Source organism: Malus domestica, chromosome 11 (assembly GCF_042453785.1).
Source record: "Malus domestica chromosome 11, GDT2T_hap1".
Classification (NCBI taxonomy): Eukaryota; Viridiplantae; Streptophyta; class Magnoliopsida; order Rosales; family Rosaceae; genus Malus; species Malus domestica.
This window is the reverse complement of record NC_091671.1, coordinates 37,823,549-37,839,690: the sequence shown is the minus strand read 5'-3', so window position 1 is coordinate 37,839,690 and position 16,142 is coordinate 37,823,549. Positions and strand designations below refer to the sequence as shown.

General features: G+C 35.3%; 2 protein-coding genes across 3 annotated transcripts; one reads left to right on the top strand and one right to left on the bottom strand.

Moving 5' to 3' along the window:
• Positions 1-856: 856 nt before the first annotated feature.
• On the bottom strand, positions 857-6,847 carry LOC103448951 (lysine-specific demethylase JMJ31-like). Of its 2 annotated transcripts, none has more exons than XM_029089160.2 (15): positions 6,657-6,847; positions 6,461-6,538; positions 5,949-6,032; positions 5,681-5,845; positions 5,479-5,547; positions 5,244-5,370; positions 4,822-4,894; positions 4,545-4,661; positions 4,130-4,249; positions 4,001-4,019; positions 3,388-3,472; positions 2,920-3,248; positions 2,142-2,257; positions 1,960-2,053; positions 857-1,208 (listed from the first exon to the last, which is right to left on the bottom strand). In XM_029089160.2, exons 1-15 carry the CDS (start codon positions 6,744-6,746, stop codon positions 1,143-1,145), a joined length of 1,632 nt encoding a protein of 543 aa, XP_028944993.1. In that variant the 5' UTR covers positions 6,747-6,847; the 3' UTR covers positions 857-1,142. The 2 variants fall into 2 exon arrangements, with proteins under 2 accessions (XP_028944993.1, XP_070664324.1); XM_070808223.1 differs by having other exon boundaries at positions 5,725-5,845; positions 6,657-6,846.
• Positions 6,848-7,015: 168 nt separating this feature from the next.
• LOC103415295 (transmembrane emp24 domain-containing protein p24beta3-like) lies at positions 7,016-8,894 on the top strand. The gene is made up of 4 exons (XM_008353640.3): positions 7,016-7,346; positions 7,556-7,742; positions 8,349-8,456; positions 8,642-8,894. The coding sequence occupies exons 1-4, from the start codon at positions 7,119-7,121 to the stop codon at positions 8,773-8,775; spliced, it is 657 nt and encodes a 218-aa protein (XP_008351862.1). The 5' UTR covers positions 7,016-7,118; the 3' UTR covers positions 8,776-8,894.
• Positions 8,895-16,142: the final 7,248 nt, after the last annotated feature.

Genomic DNA, 16,142 nt, shown 5'->3' with positions numbered 1-16,142 from the left:
ATCTGAATAAGAGAATTCAGGTAAGTTGAGGGATTTTATCAAGAAAAATTGGTATTTTTAAGACTATTTTAATAGTTTAGAATTACTGAGTAATCTGAAAATAACGATAAAAAGTGAATTTAAGAAATCAAACAGTAAAAATTGTTTTAAAAATCAAACCACTTGGTAAATTGGATTGCCGAAGACAAACGTTCCCTTGAATTTTGGTTATCTAGCCTCTAAATATTTGCTTCTCTGCACTTTAGAGATTAGATGACCCGTTTGTTCATGTTTTCAGCACGCTTGTAGTCCTTAACTAGTAGGTTTTTTTTTTCATTTGCAAGTAAGACTACTTTGATTGACCCTCTACCATCAATTCAAATGACAAACAAAACACAAAGTTCTCAAATCAAACTAAGAAGAAAGACGATATTTCTTTTCATTAACAATTTTACGAGAAATTATTGTGTAGTACTAAATATTGTCACTATGTTCACACAGCATGTCATAAGTTCGTTTCTAGCATTGGTAAATTACACAATAGTGACCAGAAGAGGTTGAAATGCATCTGTGAGTCTTTCTGACCCTTAAAAAGATTAACTGCCATAACAAAGCCATCAGCTAGTCATCTTTTTGTTAAAAAAAAAAATTATATTGTCTCTATATATAAATCAATCCACATGTTACAAGACAAGTGGATATTTATGAAGATTACACCCTTAATAGTTAATACAAAATTCATCATCCACCGATATTATATCAAGTTGCGATTTTCGGTACCACGCAATAATTTTTCCAATTTGAGCTATTTTGTCTTGCTTTGACCAAAATGAAAAAGAAAAAAAAAAGCTATTTTGTCTTGGTAGACGACGTCGTATTTGGAATGAGGTAACAAAACATATTATCTCAAAAGCTGTTATAAAACACAGAACATATCAGACCAAGTAAAAGTTGCAGAGCATATAACTACATAGAAAGAATGCACAACCAATCATACACTCATATGCTTAAAGTTAGTGATGACATGAATTCTAGGTGCCTGTAAATGAACACTTGTAAAGCACGGTTGAGAATTCAAGCAAAAAGAAAGGTTTCGGTAAATGAATATGCATCGATTTCCTCCCCTCAAGATACTGCCGGGGACCAATTTCTTTGAAGTTTCATCAGACCCCGGGTTTCGGCCCACTCCAGTCTACTCCCAAATACTTATCCAATACGTTCTTGTATGCCTGCAACAAAGAATACGGTAAAAGTGCGTTACTTTGTTCTTGAGCAGCTAGTAACATTTTATACCGTACATACAAATCTAACGTCTCCAGTAAAATATGAAGGGACGTATATGCAAATGCACAAACATCGTCATTGAGATGATGTTAGGCCAAAATGTAAAGACAACAAAAAGTCTACGAAGAGTGTTAAATTGGGGGAAATACGGGTTGTCAAGGATCAGAAAATTCATGAGTAGAATAAATTAACGGAATACGGTTCATTGCTCACCCAAAAAATTACAGTAAAAAATGTAAAATAGAAATATGAAGGCCTTATGATCCTTGTTCATAACTTATGACATTGTTCACAACAAAAACAAAAGCAAAAGATGAATTCATAACTTATGATCCTTGTTCACTGCCCTGCTGTAGTCAAGTGGCCTTCTACGCCCGGGACAATGATAGGCAACAAAATCGTACTTCAAATTTTGATAATTTAAGATATTTAAAATGATAACAATATCAAATGGGAGCACGTCAATTGACTATAGCAGTCCATGACATCGATACTAACTGATTTCGACCAATTACAAATTTGTATAACAACAAACTAGATTCCTGGTTAATCATTTTATCATAGTAGTTCATAACAAAGAGATGATCATCATCTGGTAGATGAGCCAGTGAACATCTTATTTCCGGAATCAATCCCTACCCAATTTATGGTATCATGAGTGCCAGAAGACATGTTTCAACAAGAGCACAGCATTACCTGTTGTGCAAATACTTCTTTCCCATTCAAAATTGCATCCATTGCTGCGAATTGGTCGTCAAATGCCCCATAGAAAGCCTTGTAGAAATTGTTCCTGAAATGACGAATAAGAATAGCAGATTGTAGGTGAATACAGATCTTTACCTTTTTCACTAAAGAATTAATGACAAATTAGCATTTACCGTTCTTCCTCGGTGATCAGTTGATCCATTCCTTCAAATTTGCGGGTAAGCACTTCTGCTCCCACTGGTGAAAGCAAGTGCAGTATTAAAGCCTCCAAAGTTCTTGGAAAATTTTTCTGCAAAAGATTATATAAAAGTTGCATATAAGAATGAGAAATTTATTTTTATTAAACAAAATAGCAGTGGATGGTCATTCGAGTTACAAATATATAGTTATCCTATAGTGGCTCCCCTCACCACCTTGCCATGATGGCATTACTAAATGGTATGCTTATAAGACTCACTAAAAATCATAGAGCATATGAAGGTTAAAAGAAAAAAAGGAAGAGGGGAGTGTCCTGCCCAGCTGCATTCTCGTAAAGAAATACAGAAACAAGAGTCAAGCCTTCAAACATTACTGGATTTAATGAAAGGATAAACTATCATGGCTCACTTTTCCATTAGATGGGACAATATTCACTGGTAAAAGCGTAGAAACATAGTTATAAAGCACACGAAACCAGAATAGTAGGCAAAAATAGGGAATAAAGACGGCCTTTGAATCTAAAAGAAATGAAGCTCCTCTAGATGACAACTTTCTCCTATCCAAGTAAGATGACCTGCTTGCTAATTAAGCTGTTACTGTTTGGCATGCAAGACACGCCAAACATTAATAGAAAGACCTTGCCTTATCACTTTCTCTTGATAATAACGAACAACTCTCATGAAACGAGAGTCGACTAGCCTATTAGTCTACAAGTTTAAGTTTTACAGTGAAAGTAAAAATGTTCAAACTCACCACCATGGCAAGAAATACATTTTTCAAAGTGATGGGGTGAAGAGTCCAAAAGATTTTAGCAACTGGATCATCTTCCAAGCTAAACGAACTCTGTCTCACGACTTTGATGCATTCATCTTTCACATTAGCTGCAGAAGCAGTTGTTGAAGCGGATTGCACTGGTTGTCTTTGCTCAGCAGCATTAACATGACCATGAACTAAAGAAATAAGTTCATGAAGAGCAGGGACGGCAAGGGGCTCCAGTACATGTGACATAAATCTTTGTTCTACTTCCTTCCCTTTAAGATCCTTTCTCTCACATGCCTGATCCAAAGCATTGTCATTGTGATCTGGGTGTAATATCAAGTTAGGGATGTCAGCAAACAGAGGATTTACAGAGCCATAATGATTCACTACAAGTTTTTTTTTACCAAATAATCTTTAGTACATAATGATAATCAGTGAGCTCATAGAAAGTTACAAACTGACCTACTTGTCCTTTTTTAAGCACTATACCAGTATGCCTCTTCATGTTCTCCATTTCAGATAAAGAAGGTACGGGCAGCACTCGGTCCTGTCCTAAAATAAAAAATAATAAAATAAATATACTTATAGTGTTCAATTACAAAAACTTCTGATTGTAACTTATATGTTTCATATTGTAACTTAAAACTTGTTATTTTGAAAATAAACGCACAAATAAGAATGTCCACCAATGTGTGTGTTTGTGTGAGGGAGAGAGAGAGGTACAGGCAGCACTCGGTCCTGTCTAAAATAAAAAATAATGAAATAAATATACTTATAGTGCTCAATTACAAAACTTCTGATTCAAAGTTAAAAACAAAGGCGGAAGAAAACGTAGTCGATGTGACCACAAAGTTTTCAAATACGACAAAAATAAAATGATAAAGCATATACCAATATCGAACCATATGTTTACTTATATGTTTCCATACTGTAACTTAAAACTTGTTATTTTGAAAATAAACGCACAAATAAGAATGTCTACCAATGTGTTTGTGTGTGTGTGTGTGTGTGTGTGTGTGTGTGTGTGTGTGTGTGTGTGTGTGTGCGCGTGCGAGAGAGAGAGAGAGGTACACACCATTTCTCTATCTGTCAGTCTTTTGATGCGGATTGGACAAGTAAATGACGCATGAGAGAGAAACAAAATAACGTTAGCTTGTTCCGTTAATGCTTTGCATACTAACTAAAAGGAAACAATACCACAAACCTTCTTAATATTATGCGCAGATAATATGCATCCATGTGTTCTGACATGTTTAACGCTACATTGGACCGCCACCAAAAGTTCACAGCAATGGTCAGATCATCACTATCCACCTGGTGGAACCTGTAGCAAAAATAAATAACCACTATGAATAAAAAGGTCACACTAAAGTCTTATATTATAAAGGTCGTACCCAGTGCACAAGGCTCCCGCTTTACGCAGGGTCTGGGAGAGGTGAATGTCGGCTAGCCTTACCCCCATTTATGGAGAGGCTGCTCCCAAGTCTCGAACCCGAGACCTACCGCTCATGGGCGAAGGCACTTGCCATCGCACCAAGTGCGACCTCTAAAGTCTTATATTATAAGAAGACAAAAAAAAAGGACTCCTAATGGACACACTAATGGATATTAAACCTTACCAGCCTTCAGGAATGAAAAGGGCGTCACCTGGCTGAAGAATAAGCTTCTGCGAGTGCTGCATTAAACATTGTGCTCTTGGATAATTTGAAAAGTTTGGGTTCTCTAAAGGAACAGAACTGCAAGAGGGCGTAAATTATAAGATTGAAAGACTGCAATTCGTTCTCTTTGTTGATAGAACAATAGATACAAATAACTAACAGAAGCATAAACTTTTCATAATTAAATAAGTACAAAGATATCTAATCTGAATTCATATTATTATTACAGGTACTATACCTGTGATTTGATGCCTCCCCATATATTGGCATAGGGTATAACATAGGACTTGCTGAAGGAGGCCATAAAACCACTGTGAAACATGCAAGCTTTTATTAGAAAAATCCAGAAACAAAAAATCTATTTAGACAAATTTTACACACTAACACAGTTGGGAATACTGAACAAAGTTAAGTTCTATATTCAAATCTCAAACCAACTTGTTCTAGAAATCAAATGACCCTTAAATTTGTGGCCTTCTAAGAATAAAACTAAAAAAATCTCTTTTGGAGGGATGCAAATAAACAATAAGAGAGAAAATCAATTTGCTTTCTTGGCAGCTAATCATTCAATGATATAGAGAACCGGTAACATGAAACCTATCTAACCACTCTGAAGTTGGACAGAGCATTATGCACTAAGAGAGCCAGAGAAAATTCGACCTTGTTTGCGGCCAGAGACTACGCAGAGAAGGTTATGGTGTGGATCATAGTGAGTACTTGATCTAGCTTGAGCATTGTTCATCCACAAGTTGATAGAAACTAGTACTTTGTCCTCCAAAAATACAGGCTACAAAAAACAACCAGTGGTCATTAGAAATCAAGGATGAGAATAAAGGATTCACTAGTGGAAGGCTGTAGGATAAACAACAAGGACTAGTACAAGAAGCTCACAAACCGTTTGGATATCCTCCCTCAAAGATCCTAGTTGAACCCTCTCTTCAGTTTCAGTATTGATTATTGGGATCTGAATCACACATAATAAGAGTTATGTCCCAAATATGTGACCCTTCAAAGAAAACTAATAAGTCTAACATATTAAAGAAAGTTATTTGAATAATGACTAATCAAGCCATTAACAAACCCTTTGAAGGTTAAACCTGTGCTAAATAGATTTGTTGAGGAGCATCCTCATAGGGCTTACTGTCATACTCAGATGAAGACTCCAGTAGCCCTTGCCGATCTGATTCAGCACCGGAACCATCCTCCGAATGATGCATGTGTTTCTTACATAGACCAATGAATGCAGAAAATTGCAGCGGTACCTACAGATGGAAGGGGTAGTAAACTAGTTAGGGCTAATGAGATCCAGAAGAAAGTAAAATTCAAAGTTTCAGACCATTCACAAGAGACATACAAATTACTTACCCTCTCATGGCTTCTAATATCACCATTGAATACAGGTGCTGAATCAGATAGCATAGCTTCCACAACACACAATCCGACTCGTTCCTAATTTTCCATTCATAGAAACCATATCAATCACAAACTTCAATTTAACAAAAGCAAAGAAATCAACGATATAAGCAACAAACAAATAACTTAAAAATGAAACAAAAAACTACTTGTTAATCCCTGAAAAACTACATGGACAGCTCCCTGAGGCCTAATTCAGTAGTAGGAACGGATTAGCTCACCCAAGGCTCGGAATTAGAAACAGAATTCGAATACGTTAAGCACAAGAACATCATTAAGCAACCATTTGAGGTTGATCCTGATCACATTTCGTTGCTGCTGTGGTAAAATTTTAAGTACTCGAAAGAAAGCAAAGCAATTTTGACCACATAATCCCTAATTTCCTCAAATTTACAACCAATCACCACACAGAAGGAAGCAGAATCGACGAGAACAAAAATTCAAGTAAAAAAAAGGGAAAATACCTGCAAATAATCGAGACCGCCATTACATGGATTCCAATTGGAGAAAGCTTTCCAATCTTTGACGCAGCCGCTGAAAACCTAATAAGAAGAAGAAAGCAAGAACACGCAGAGAGAAAGAGAGTGAGCAAATGCTCGTGAATTTTAGAAAGGCGCGAAGAAAATTGCAGTTAATTATGTGAAACAGTAAGGAATTTACGGCGGGAACGTTCTCGGATTCGATCCGAGACGCGAAGTCTGTGGCCGAAGGAACTTCGTTCAATCTTCGAACTCGCAGAGACGACTCCATTACTGCACTGATTCGCTTTCCGACTCACTGAGCTTGGTGAACTGAGAGTGAGAGAAAGTTTTTTTTTTTTTTTGGGAGGTATATCGATATTTTTACAGAGATCAGGAAACGGAAAGAGGAGTTCGGTTAAGCTGCATGTGCAAGTTAATTTGGTATCAAATTGCACAAATTGCGTAGAAGCCCAACCATTTAAAGAAGCTAGGCCCAAAAGAAAGCCCAATCATGAAGAAAACAGTCATGGAGGCAACAAACGGATTTCTCAACGAATTAACCGAATTTCAAGCCGCCCTATTTTCTTCAGGAACACTCTCTCTCTCGATCGATCGATTCAGTTCTGTGGCTGATTGAATTCCAGAGCAAAGATTTAAAAAAATGGAGAAAAGAAAGAGATTCGAGACCGCCAAGATTTACGTGGCGTACGGTTTTCTTCTGAGCCTCATCGGCAATGGCAGTGTTGCTACTGCTCTTTCAATCACCGTGACGGAGTTTGAATGCGTATCAGAGCAGGTTCTGCACGAGGGAGACACCGTCTCCGGAAACTTTGTTGCCATAGACCATGACATCTTCTGGAGCTCCGACCACCCTGGCATCGATTTCACTGTAAGCTCCTAATACAAAACTTTCACGTCAAATAACTGAGCATGTTACGCTGTCAGACGGTGTAAATCAAAATCATTACGTAGGTGACATTGTTTCAAAATGTAGAGTCCTAATTTACGAACAACGAAATTTGTCAAATAATTCGTAGAAGATTGTTACATTTCCATTCAAATGGGAGGTGCAATACAACTTATGTGTGGTCTGTGCAGGCTACAGCTCCAGGAGGTAGCATTGTGTCTTCTCTGAAAGGAACGTCGGGAGATAAGTTCAAGTTCAAGGCACCAAAAAGCGGAATCTACAAGTTCTGTTTTCGAAATCCTGCTTCGACTCCTGAGACTGTTTCGTTCTACATCCATGTTGGCCACATCCCAAATGAGCATGAATTGGCTAAAGACGGTTAGTTCAATGTATTTTTTGCTTCGTGGTAGTGAAATATGTACGGTAGGAGAGTCTTTCGAGTTTGAAATTTTGAGAGGATCCCTTTGATTGTTTGCGTCGGATTATTCATGATGATAAAATGGGTCACATTCAACTCCGATTGATCGTTACTCAGTTGTTTTCAGCTTTTATTTTACCACATATGTAACGGGGAAAAAATGCTTTTAGTCAAAATGATTCATAAGATTGACATAACTCCTTACTTTTGTCTCTAAGATTTGAAATCGTTAGAAGTGGTCTTGAGTCCATCATCAATCATTTTAGTTATTCCATAAAAAATCTCCATTAAATAAACATAAAATGACAAAAATACTCTCAATTTTGTCAAATCATTTTGGCCTATTGTTTATTGAATTGAGGATATTTTTGTCATTTTTATTCTTATTTAACAAAATTCTTCACATAATGACCGAAATGATTAATGGCGGACAAACTCAATGACCACTTCTATCGATTTCAAACTCAAATATCAAAGTGATGAATTATACCAATCTTAGATACCATTTTGACTAAAACGTCTAGAAAAAAACAAGGTCATTTTCATTTATTGTAATTTTGGTGCAGAACATATGGACCCTCTGAATATTAAAATTGCCGAGCTGAGAGAAGCATTGGAGGCTATCACAACGGAGCAAAAGTTCCTTAAAGCGCGCGATGCCAGGCATAGATATAGTAAGTGTTGATTATGAATCCAGCATCCAGGAACGAATAGACTTTGCATGTGCTTGTAAGTTATAAGTTAGGTTATTTCTCATATTGCCAATTAGTTGAATGGTGTAATCTCAACTTTTTCCGTATGTCTCGTACGTTTCCAATTGATTGTGTTATCGTCTAACAACATTTTTGTATGGTTGCAGCAAATGTTAGCACGAACAAACGAGTGATCTACTTCACACTTGCAGAGTACCTTGTATTTGCCGGTGCAAGCGCTCTTCAAGTGCTCTACATCCGCAATCTGTTCAGCAAGTCCGTTGCTTATAACAGAGTTTAATTAGGTTTCCATTTTTCTTAATAATCTTCTTATAAATTCGTAACAAATGTTATTTATCTCTTTTTATTGGTAAATAAGGCAACATTACCAGCACATTTCAAACAGTTTTTAGCCTGCAATTTTTTCTTTTGTTTTCATGTTCAACTGTTAGAATACGTGATACCTACCGATCATAATCGACCTCATATATTGCGTGTCAAAATTACAAGGGAAGAGGATCCTCTCATGAGATCAAGATGAGGATCCTCATGACCACGAAATCCGGGCCGTTCAAATTTAATCCAATAGCTCCAAATAAGGGTTCTCTAAAAGTTATAATAATTACAACCATTGGATTAAATTTAAACGGTCTGGATTTCGTGATTAGGAGGATCCCTATCCTAAGCTCAGGAGAGGATCCTCTTCCAAATACAAGCACTAGTAAATGTCGTTTATGTTAGAATTGTGTGGCTCGATAGAAAGCAAGGATGTGATGATGGACTCAGTACCCTATTCCAAAAAGTACAATAACTCGCAATACAAAAATTAGGTCGTTCATTACTGATAGCATTTCCAAATAAAATGTATACTACAAGAGCTTAAAGAGCGACCTCAAGCTAACAAGACTCTTCCTTTTGCGAGGATTGGGAGAAACATCTATCGTACACAGTCTTACCCTTACTTGGCGAAGAAATTGTTTTCATGACTCGAAATCGTGACATTTCGGTGACAAAAGAAACAACATTTTCGTTCCGCCAAGTCCCTAAACCCTATATTGCAGGAGCATGCTTCAGAAAAAGTAGGATGACTACTTTGCAAAACTAAGATTGGGCATAGTTTAATTGTAGTGGCTCAATAGGCATGTGGGGCTCAGCTAGCCTCCCGCGCTAAAAATTTATATGCACTCGTTGAATATTATAATCTATTTTATATATAGTTGAGTGTTACGGTGATATGACATTATAAATGTGAAACACAGACGTTGTGACCACGAGTACATGCAAATTTTTCTCCTGTCTTAGACACAAGATATCGACACCTCATATTTTTTATATTATCGATGGTAAACCAACTTCATTGTCATGTTTAACATCCAAGCATTTGTATTAGGCATGGATAAGTGGTCCTTTTATGCCATTTTCTCTTTGTTTCTATTGAATTGAGAGAATATTAGAACTTCAAAATGGAAGAGGCCCCAACAGCTGAAAAATTAGGCCCAATTCTAACCGCTCTTCAACTTGTTTCTTACCAATCAGTCAACGGCCCAGAATTGTTTCATCATGTAAATATTTTTATTAGGTGATGTGCTGGCAAAATTCCAAGGACTGAAACCTTATCCATTTATGACTTTTAGAATTCCAAATATTTGAAATTCCAATATTACACCTCAATTGTTAATACAAACTAGGGAAAAGTTTTACCAAGTCCAAAAAATACAAGCAATTAAAAGATTAAAAACATATATGGGCTCATTTGAAATTGTTTTTAAAATATTAAAAGTGTTTTTAGAAAGAAAAAAATATATTCTTTTAGGTTCCAAAAGCATTAAAGTGGATAAAATTCATGATAGTAGAATTTCTTTTATAATTTAATTGTTTTTTTTTCTTCTCAAATTTCATTAAGCTAACGTGTAAGCATGTTTCATAATGATAGCTTATTACACATATTATTTAAAAATTTCAGTACTTAAATATGTTAAATTAAAATTATGTAAGCATCTTGATATTTTTTTCCCACTCGAAACTTCACTAAGGGCAGCTGCCACGAGTGGACCTTAGCTGTTTTCGTTCTTGCACGTAACTTTACCCTCTTATCTTTGGTTTCAGGGTTTATATTCTTCACACTCATGTCACGTAATAAGTATTTTATTATTCAGACAATAATAGATCAATGTCCAATCGTATTTTATACTTGATTCCTGAAAAGAAAAGAAAAGAAAAAAACCACGGCCCTACTAGAAGAAGGGGAATTAAGCTATTGCCATGATGTCAATCAAGAAAAAGCAAACACCATGATGGATTCATATGGAAGATTTCAAATCTGAAGTGTTCAAGCCACCAAAATAGTTCAGATTAAAAAAAAAATATATATATATATATATATATATATATGGAAAGAGAAAGAAGATTCAAAAGTCAGCCTTTCGGAATGTCAAAAGACCGAAACTCTTGCATTTCGCGCGTTCTGATTGATCGTGGGATCAAAATGGTAAGGGAAGGGCTGTGCCGCCGTGGGAGCCACTTTCACGCGGTCTGCGAGATGGTGGGGCCCGCACCAGTGTCTGACTTTGTGGTTCTTTTTTTATTCCTGTCTTCCTTGCAGACACACGCGCGCTTCCAGTGGGGTAGCGCCACGCTCTTCATTTGTTATAATTTTTGTACGGTAGATTTGGGGAAATCAGGTGATTAGTGGGATTTGATTGGAAGTAGGTACGGCTGATATTCGCATTAGCAGGCGAGTAAAATACAATTATTTCGATTGTTTAGCAAAATGGCGGATGGTCGACACAAGGACCAAATCACGGGTTTGGCGGGAAAATATTATTTACGCAAGGCGGTTCTCGAACGTTAATAAAAAAATAAAAAAATTTAACGAAAATGTCATTTTAACCAAATATCATATTTTTACATTAAAATGTCAATCCTAGTACTATTTAATTTACTCTTTATTTTATCTTTATCGTTAAAACTCAAAGATTTCAAGTCATTTTCATTAGTTTCCTGTAAAAAAAATGTCAGAAATAAATATTTAAACCTAATTGGATTAAGATAATTATTAAGCGGAATAACAATTTTTTTTTTAACAAACGATATTAACTACACTAAAAGGGTAAGAGGGTAGGTTAAACCTCATAATAGGTTAACAATTTGTTTTTGACGAGAATTCAACATAAGATTTCTTACTTACAAATGAAGAAGAATATCACTACACCACTGACTAAGTGACAATTTTGTTTTATTTTTAAGTTCACACGTTTTTTGAAAACCGAAAAATAAAAAGTGAAATTTATTTTTGAGTTTTCAAAATTTAGCTTTTAGTTTATTTGTGATCAAACAGTTTTCAACTTTCAAAAATATAAAAATTGAAAAATAAATAGTTATTAAATAATTCCCAAGTATTAATTTATGATAACTTTCTAAAGAAGGTGAACTAAATGAAAATGACTTTGAAAAGAAAAGATAAACTAAATGAAAATGACTAAAATTTAGTTCATTTCCACTTGAAATGTTCTTATTTCGACTCCTTTGAGACCTATAAAAAGACATTGTATATATTAAAAATAGCCATTCATGTCTCACCCAACCAAAATACCATGATTGAAAGAAAGGAAATGTTATGTTCTGTGATGATAATCAGACCGTGTGTTTTTTCTTAAAGGCGCAGTTATAGTTTCTGATATTCACGTCTAGGTATTCATAGTCTTGTGCTATCATATAAAATTCTCTCGATGTTTAATAAAGCTTCTTTTCAATGTAAAAAAAAAATATATATATATATTACAACGGTGTTGCAAATTGACTCGATCATGTTAGCATCAAATTCCTTGTACATTCTCAAAGAAATGTACTTCGAATATTATGCATTGTTTTTTTTTTTTAAATATTATGCATCGGTTTAAACTAGTCTACTACGTCTGATTTCCCATGCTAAATCTATTTGTTACCATTGAAATAACTATCACTTCCTCTTTCATTTACCTAACTTAGCTGCTATGTCACAGTCTAATTCACCTAAATACATCTTTGCTTTTATTTGAATTTGGTACCAACCTTTGGTTTTATTTATTAAACTGGATGACACAAATCAAACGGTGTATAATGTACGGCTGCTCTTAAATTATTTTCTATGACCAGAAATTATAATCAAATTTGGTTTTTGTTTTCTTTTGTTTAGTCATATTCACACCAAGGGAATTCAACATCCCACACCTCCAAAAAAAAAAATTATAATAATAAAGGACCGGAAAGGCTCCATCAGATGCCAAATTAGAATTTTCTACAAAGAAAAAGAATTTATACATATTTGTTAAAAAGAACTAGAGTAAATTAGTCACTGATTATCAAAGTTTTAAAAGGCGAAACGAAGTCAAGACATTACATTGATAATCTTGCTTAAAGTGACCTAAAATTATTAATATTTAGTCTAGTTTGAGGGTATGTCATATAGTCTAGTTGATTATTTGGTATAGTGAGTTTAAGCCTACTTTCGCTGGGTAGAGGCATTTTCATCGCCGCCTAGGCGCGCCTCAAGGCTCGTTTTTTTTAACATTGTTGATGGTTGGGTGTAGCGATATTTAGTCTACAGGTTGTACACGTTGTTAGAAAATACTATGCATTTTAGTTTATTGGATGAAATTTTTCATTGTTTAATTGAATCCATAGGAAGTTTTATTTGTTAGAAATGTCATATTACGCACTATACTCATAAAAAAATTACAGTTAAGAGTTATAGTTAATAACACATAATATCACTAGGATTATTATGGTAACGTTGAGTTTGAAATTGTGAATAATTACATTGTCAAGATAAAATGTTATATGTGAATGTGATTACGTTACAAAAACGTTGTTAGACTATATTGCATAGTAATATCGAACATATAATAATGGTTGAGGGTTTGATATAATTTTAAACTTCCACCAACTCTTGGTCAACTTGGTAGTAGGAGTCGTAGACATCATGCTTTCCTTAATTAACACTTTAATTAAACTCATTTTAATAAATTTGAAATGTAACATTTGAAATGCCTCGTGAGTTTTTTCGATTTCCGATAATATGGACTGCTATCGCTTTAGCCCAGCTGATTTATTTTTAGAAAAACTCTTGAGCATGTTGATACGGTGGCAGGGTCCACTTTTAGTATCGATTTGGCAAACACATTATTCTCCCCCAAATATACAACCATATTATGTTCCAAGTACATGTTAGCATGAAACATGTCGGATGGATCTACTTTCCCCACCATATCATAAGTTGTTACATATCGATCAGAATGTTTTTACATGGTAGGGCTCGAGTACTACTAAAATTAGTAAGTTAATGTATAATTATAACGTTAATTATTTTATACCGACTCGCTTCACAATATAATACAATGAATCAAACTGTTCGATATTTAGGTTTTTACACAATGATCATAATTGTAAAAATTCATATGATGTGAATAGTGCGAACTTTTAATTTTTTTTTTTTACCAAAAACAGTGTGCTATTCTAATTATCTTATTAAAATAAGACAAGTGTTGTAAAAAAAAAGATTAAAATAACACAAGTAAAAGCGTTTGGATGTGAGTAAATTTTTATATGAAATGATTTTTAATGAGAAATTAAATCATGGTTGGTTATATCATGGGATATATAGCATGTAGTTGGTCCTAACGAGTGTCACGGAGAAATTAATTTTATATTGAATTCCTTATTGTAATTTATTTTTATAAATTTATAAGATTTTATATAAAATTTTAAACTTGTGATCGGCCCGCCCCTAACCCTGGGATGGGTGTCCAAGTTAGCACCCATCGTTGCTACCCAATACAGTTTTGCTGTGCTACGTAGCACGCGTAAACTTGTCCCATACGCCTCTTTTGGTTATGCCATTACCAATTATGTGTAATCCCTAGGCCAACCGCCCTAACCTAATAAGAATAATTATCCTTATGACCAAACAAGGAGCAGACAATCTAAGCATTTTACTTGGTTATACATTTTATACCCATCGATACCCCTGCATGTTCTACACTCTCCATAATGTGCTAGTTCACTTGTACTTAGACTACTAGTAGTATAAGTTAACAATAGTAGTAAGGGATTGATGGTATGACCTCTTTAACATTAAGGAGAGAAATGCTACTAGACTAATGGCTATTTGGTTTACTCTAATAAGGGGAATGGGTGAGTTTAGCCTCACAATGAGCTAGCAATAATGTGGTTCAAATTCGCATTTGACGATAATCGGACCTAAAATCTCTATCTTTCTTATTGAACATCCTACACAAATCGTAAAACTTACACATAAAATCATTAAATATTTATCTCATTCTTTCCCGATTCACTATTTTTTACCTTACATCTTTTATGTCTAATTCTTCATCTCATATTTGAAACGAACAAAATTGGTAGGATGGAACTGAAAACGAACAAAATTGATTAGTATTATTTGGCTCGATTCTCAACTTCAAAGATGAATCGGATATTACCCTAAGAGTAGTTCTATCGGGGAACCTTTAGGCTGGCACCCAGCCAAATTATTGGTTCGACACTGGGCCAATCCACTCCAGCCGAGCAGATAGGCTGGCACCCAGCCCAAGCTAGTCTCTAGGTCGACTCATAATGTGCTAAGCCCTTGCTCGACCTACATGACGCCAGGCGATACCGCCATGCCCCCCTGAGCTGAATTCGAAGCTTTCTGCTTTCCTTCCACCACGACCCCAACTCGAGCTTCCATATCCAAAACCCTTCCTCTCTATCTTTATCTCTTTCAGCCTTTAGAAAGCTTCAATCTTCCCCTATCTTTGAATTCGGGTCGGGGTGAACTTGGCTGATCTCACATGGGTTTTGGCGGTTTCAAGATAAGAAAAAGAAGAAGGGAAGAAAAATTGGTGAAACTGTGTTTGACCGTACAGTTGGAAAATCAGGGAAGAAAAAGAAGAAGGGAGTCCAGAGAGACCAGTGGCGGAGCCACTAAAGGACAAGGGTAGTCATGGGTCTATCCTGCAATTTTTCCTTTTCTTTGTATAAGATATAGCATAACATCATTTTATTTCTGGTAAGTTTAGTTGCAATCTTGAAATTCATGGATTTGAGATTCTCTTATTCTAGTTATAATGATGTAGCTTCTTCAACTTGTTAATTACTTCATGTTCATCTTTGGGCGGAGGAGATTAATTTAGGTCGAAGTTTTTGACCGTAGTAATTGAATCTAATTGCCAGGATTTATCACTTACTCTAAGAATGTTGGTTGATATTTTTCTTTGTTGGCTTGAACTTCTAGTCCATCTGCTCTTAAATATTAGTTGGATTATGTGACTATATGGTTGATGCGGTATGGGTATAATCTACCTCTATCTTGCATATTAACCTAATGGTTGATGCGGTATGATATTTTTCTGAGTTGAGATAAATAAATCGGAATACAACCAATCTATTTCGTATTTTAGGCATTAAAAAATAAAGTATTTGTGAAAGCACCCCACCCCCCGCGCGATGTAAGATCTTGGCTTCGCCACTGAGAGAGACCCTTTTGAGAAAAGTGGGAAGAAGAAGAAGGGATCATGTCAGAAATTAAAAATCAAATTATTATTTTATAATAAAAATTAATAATATTTTAATAAAATTGACTAGGCTATTTAGTTTTAGGGGTAGAGATGCATTTGGCTTATTAGTGTTCAT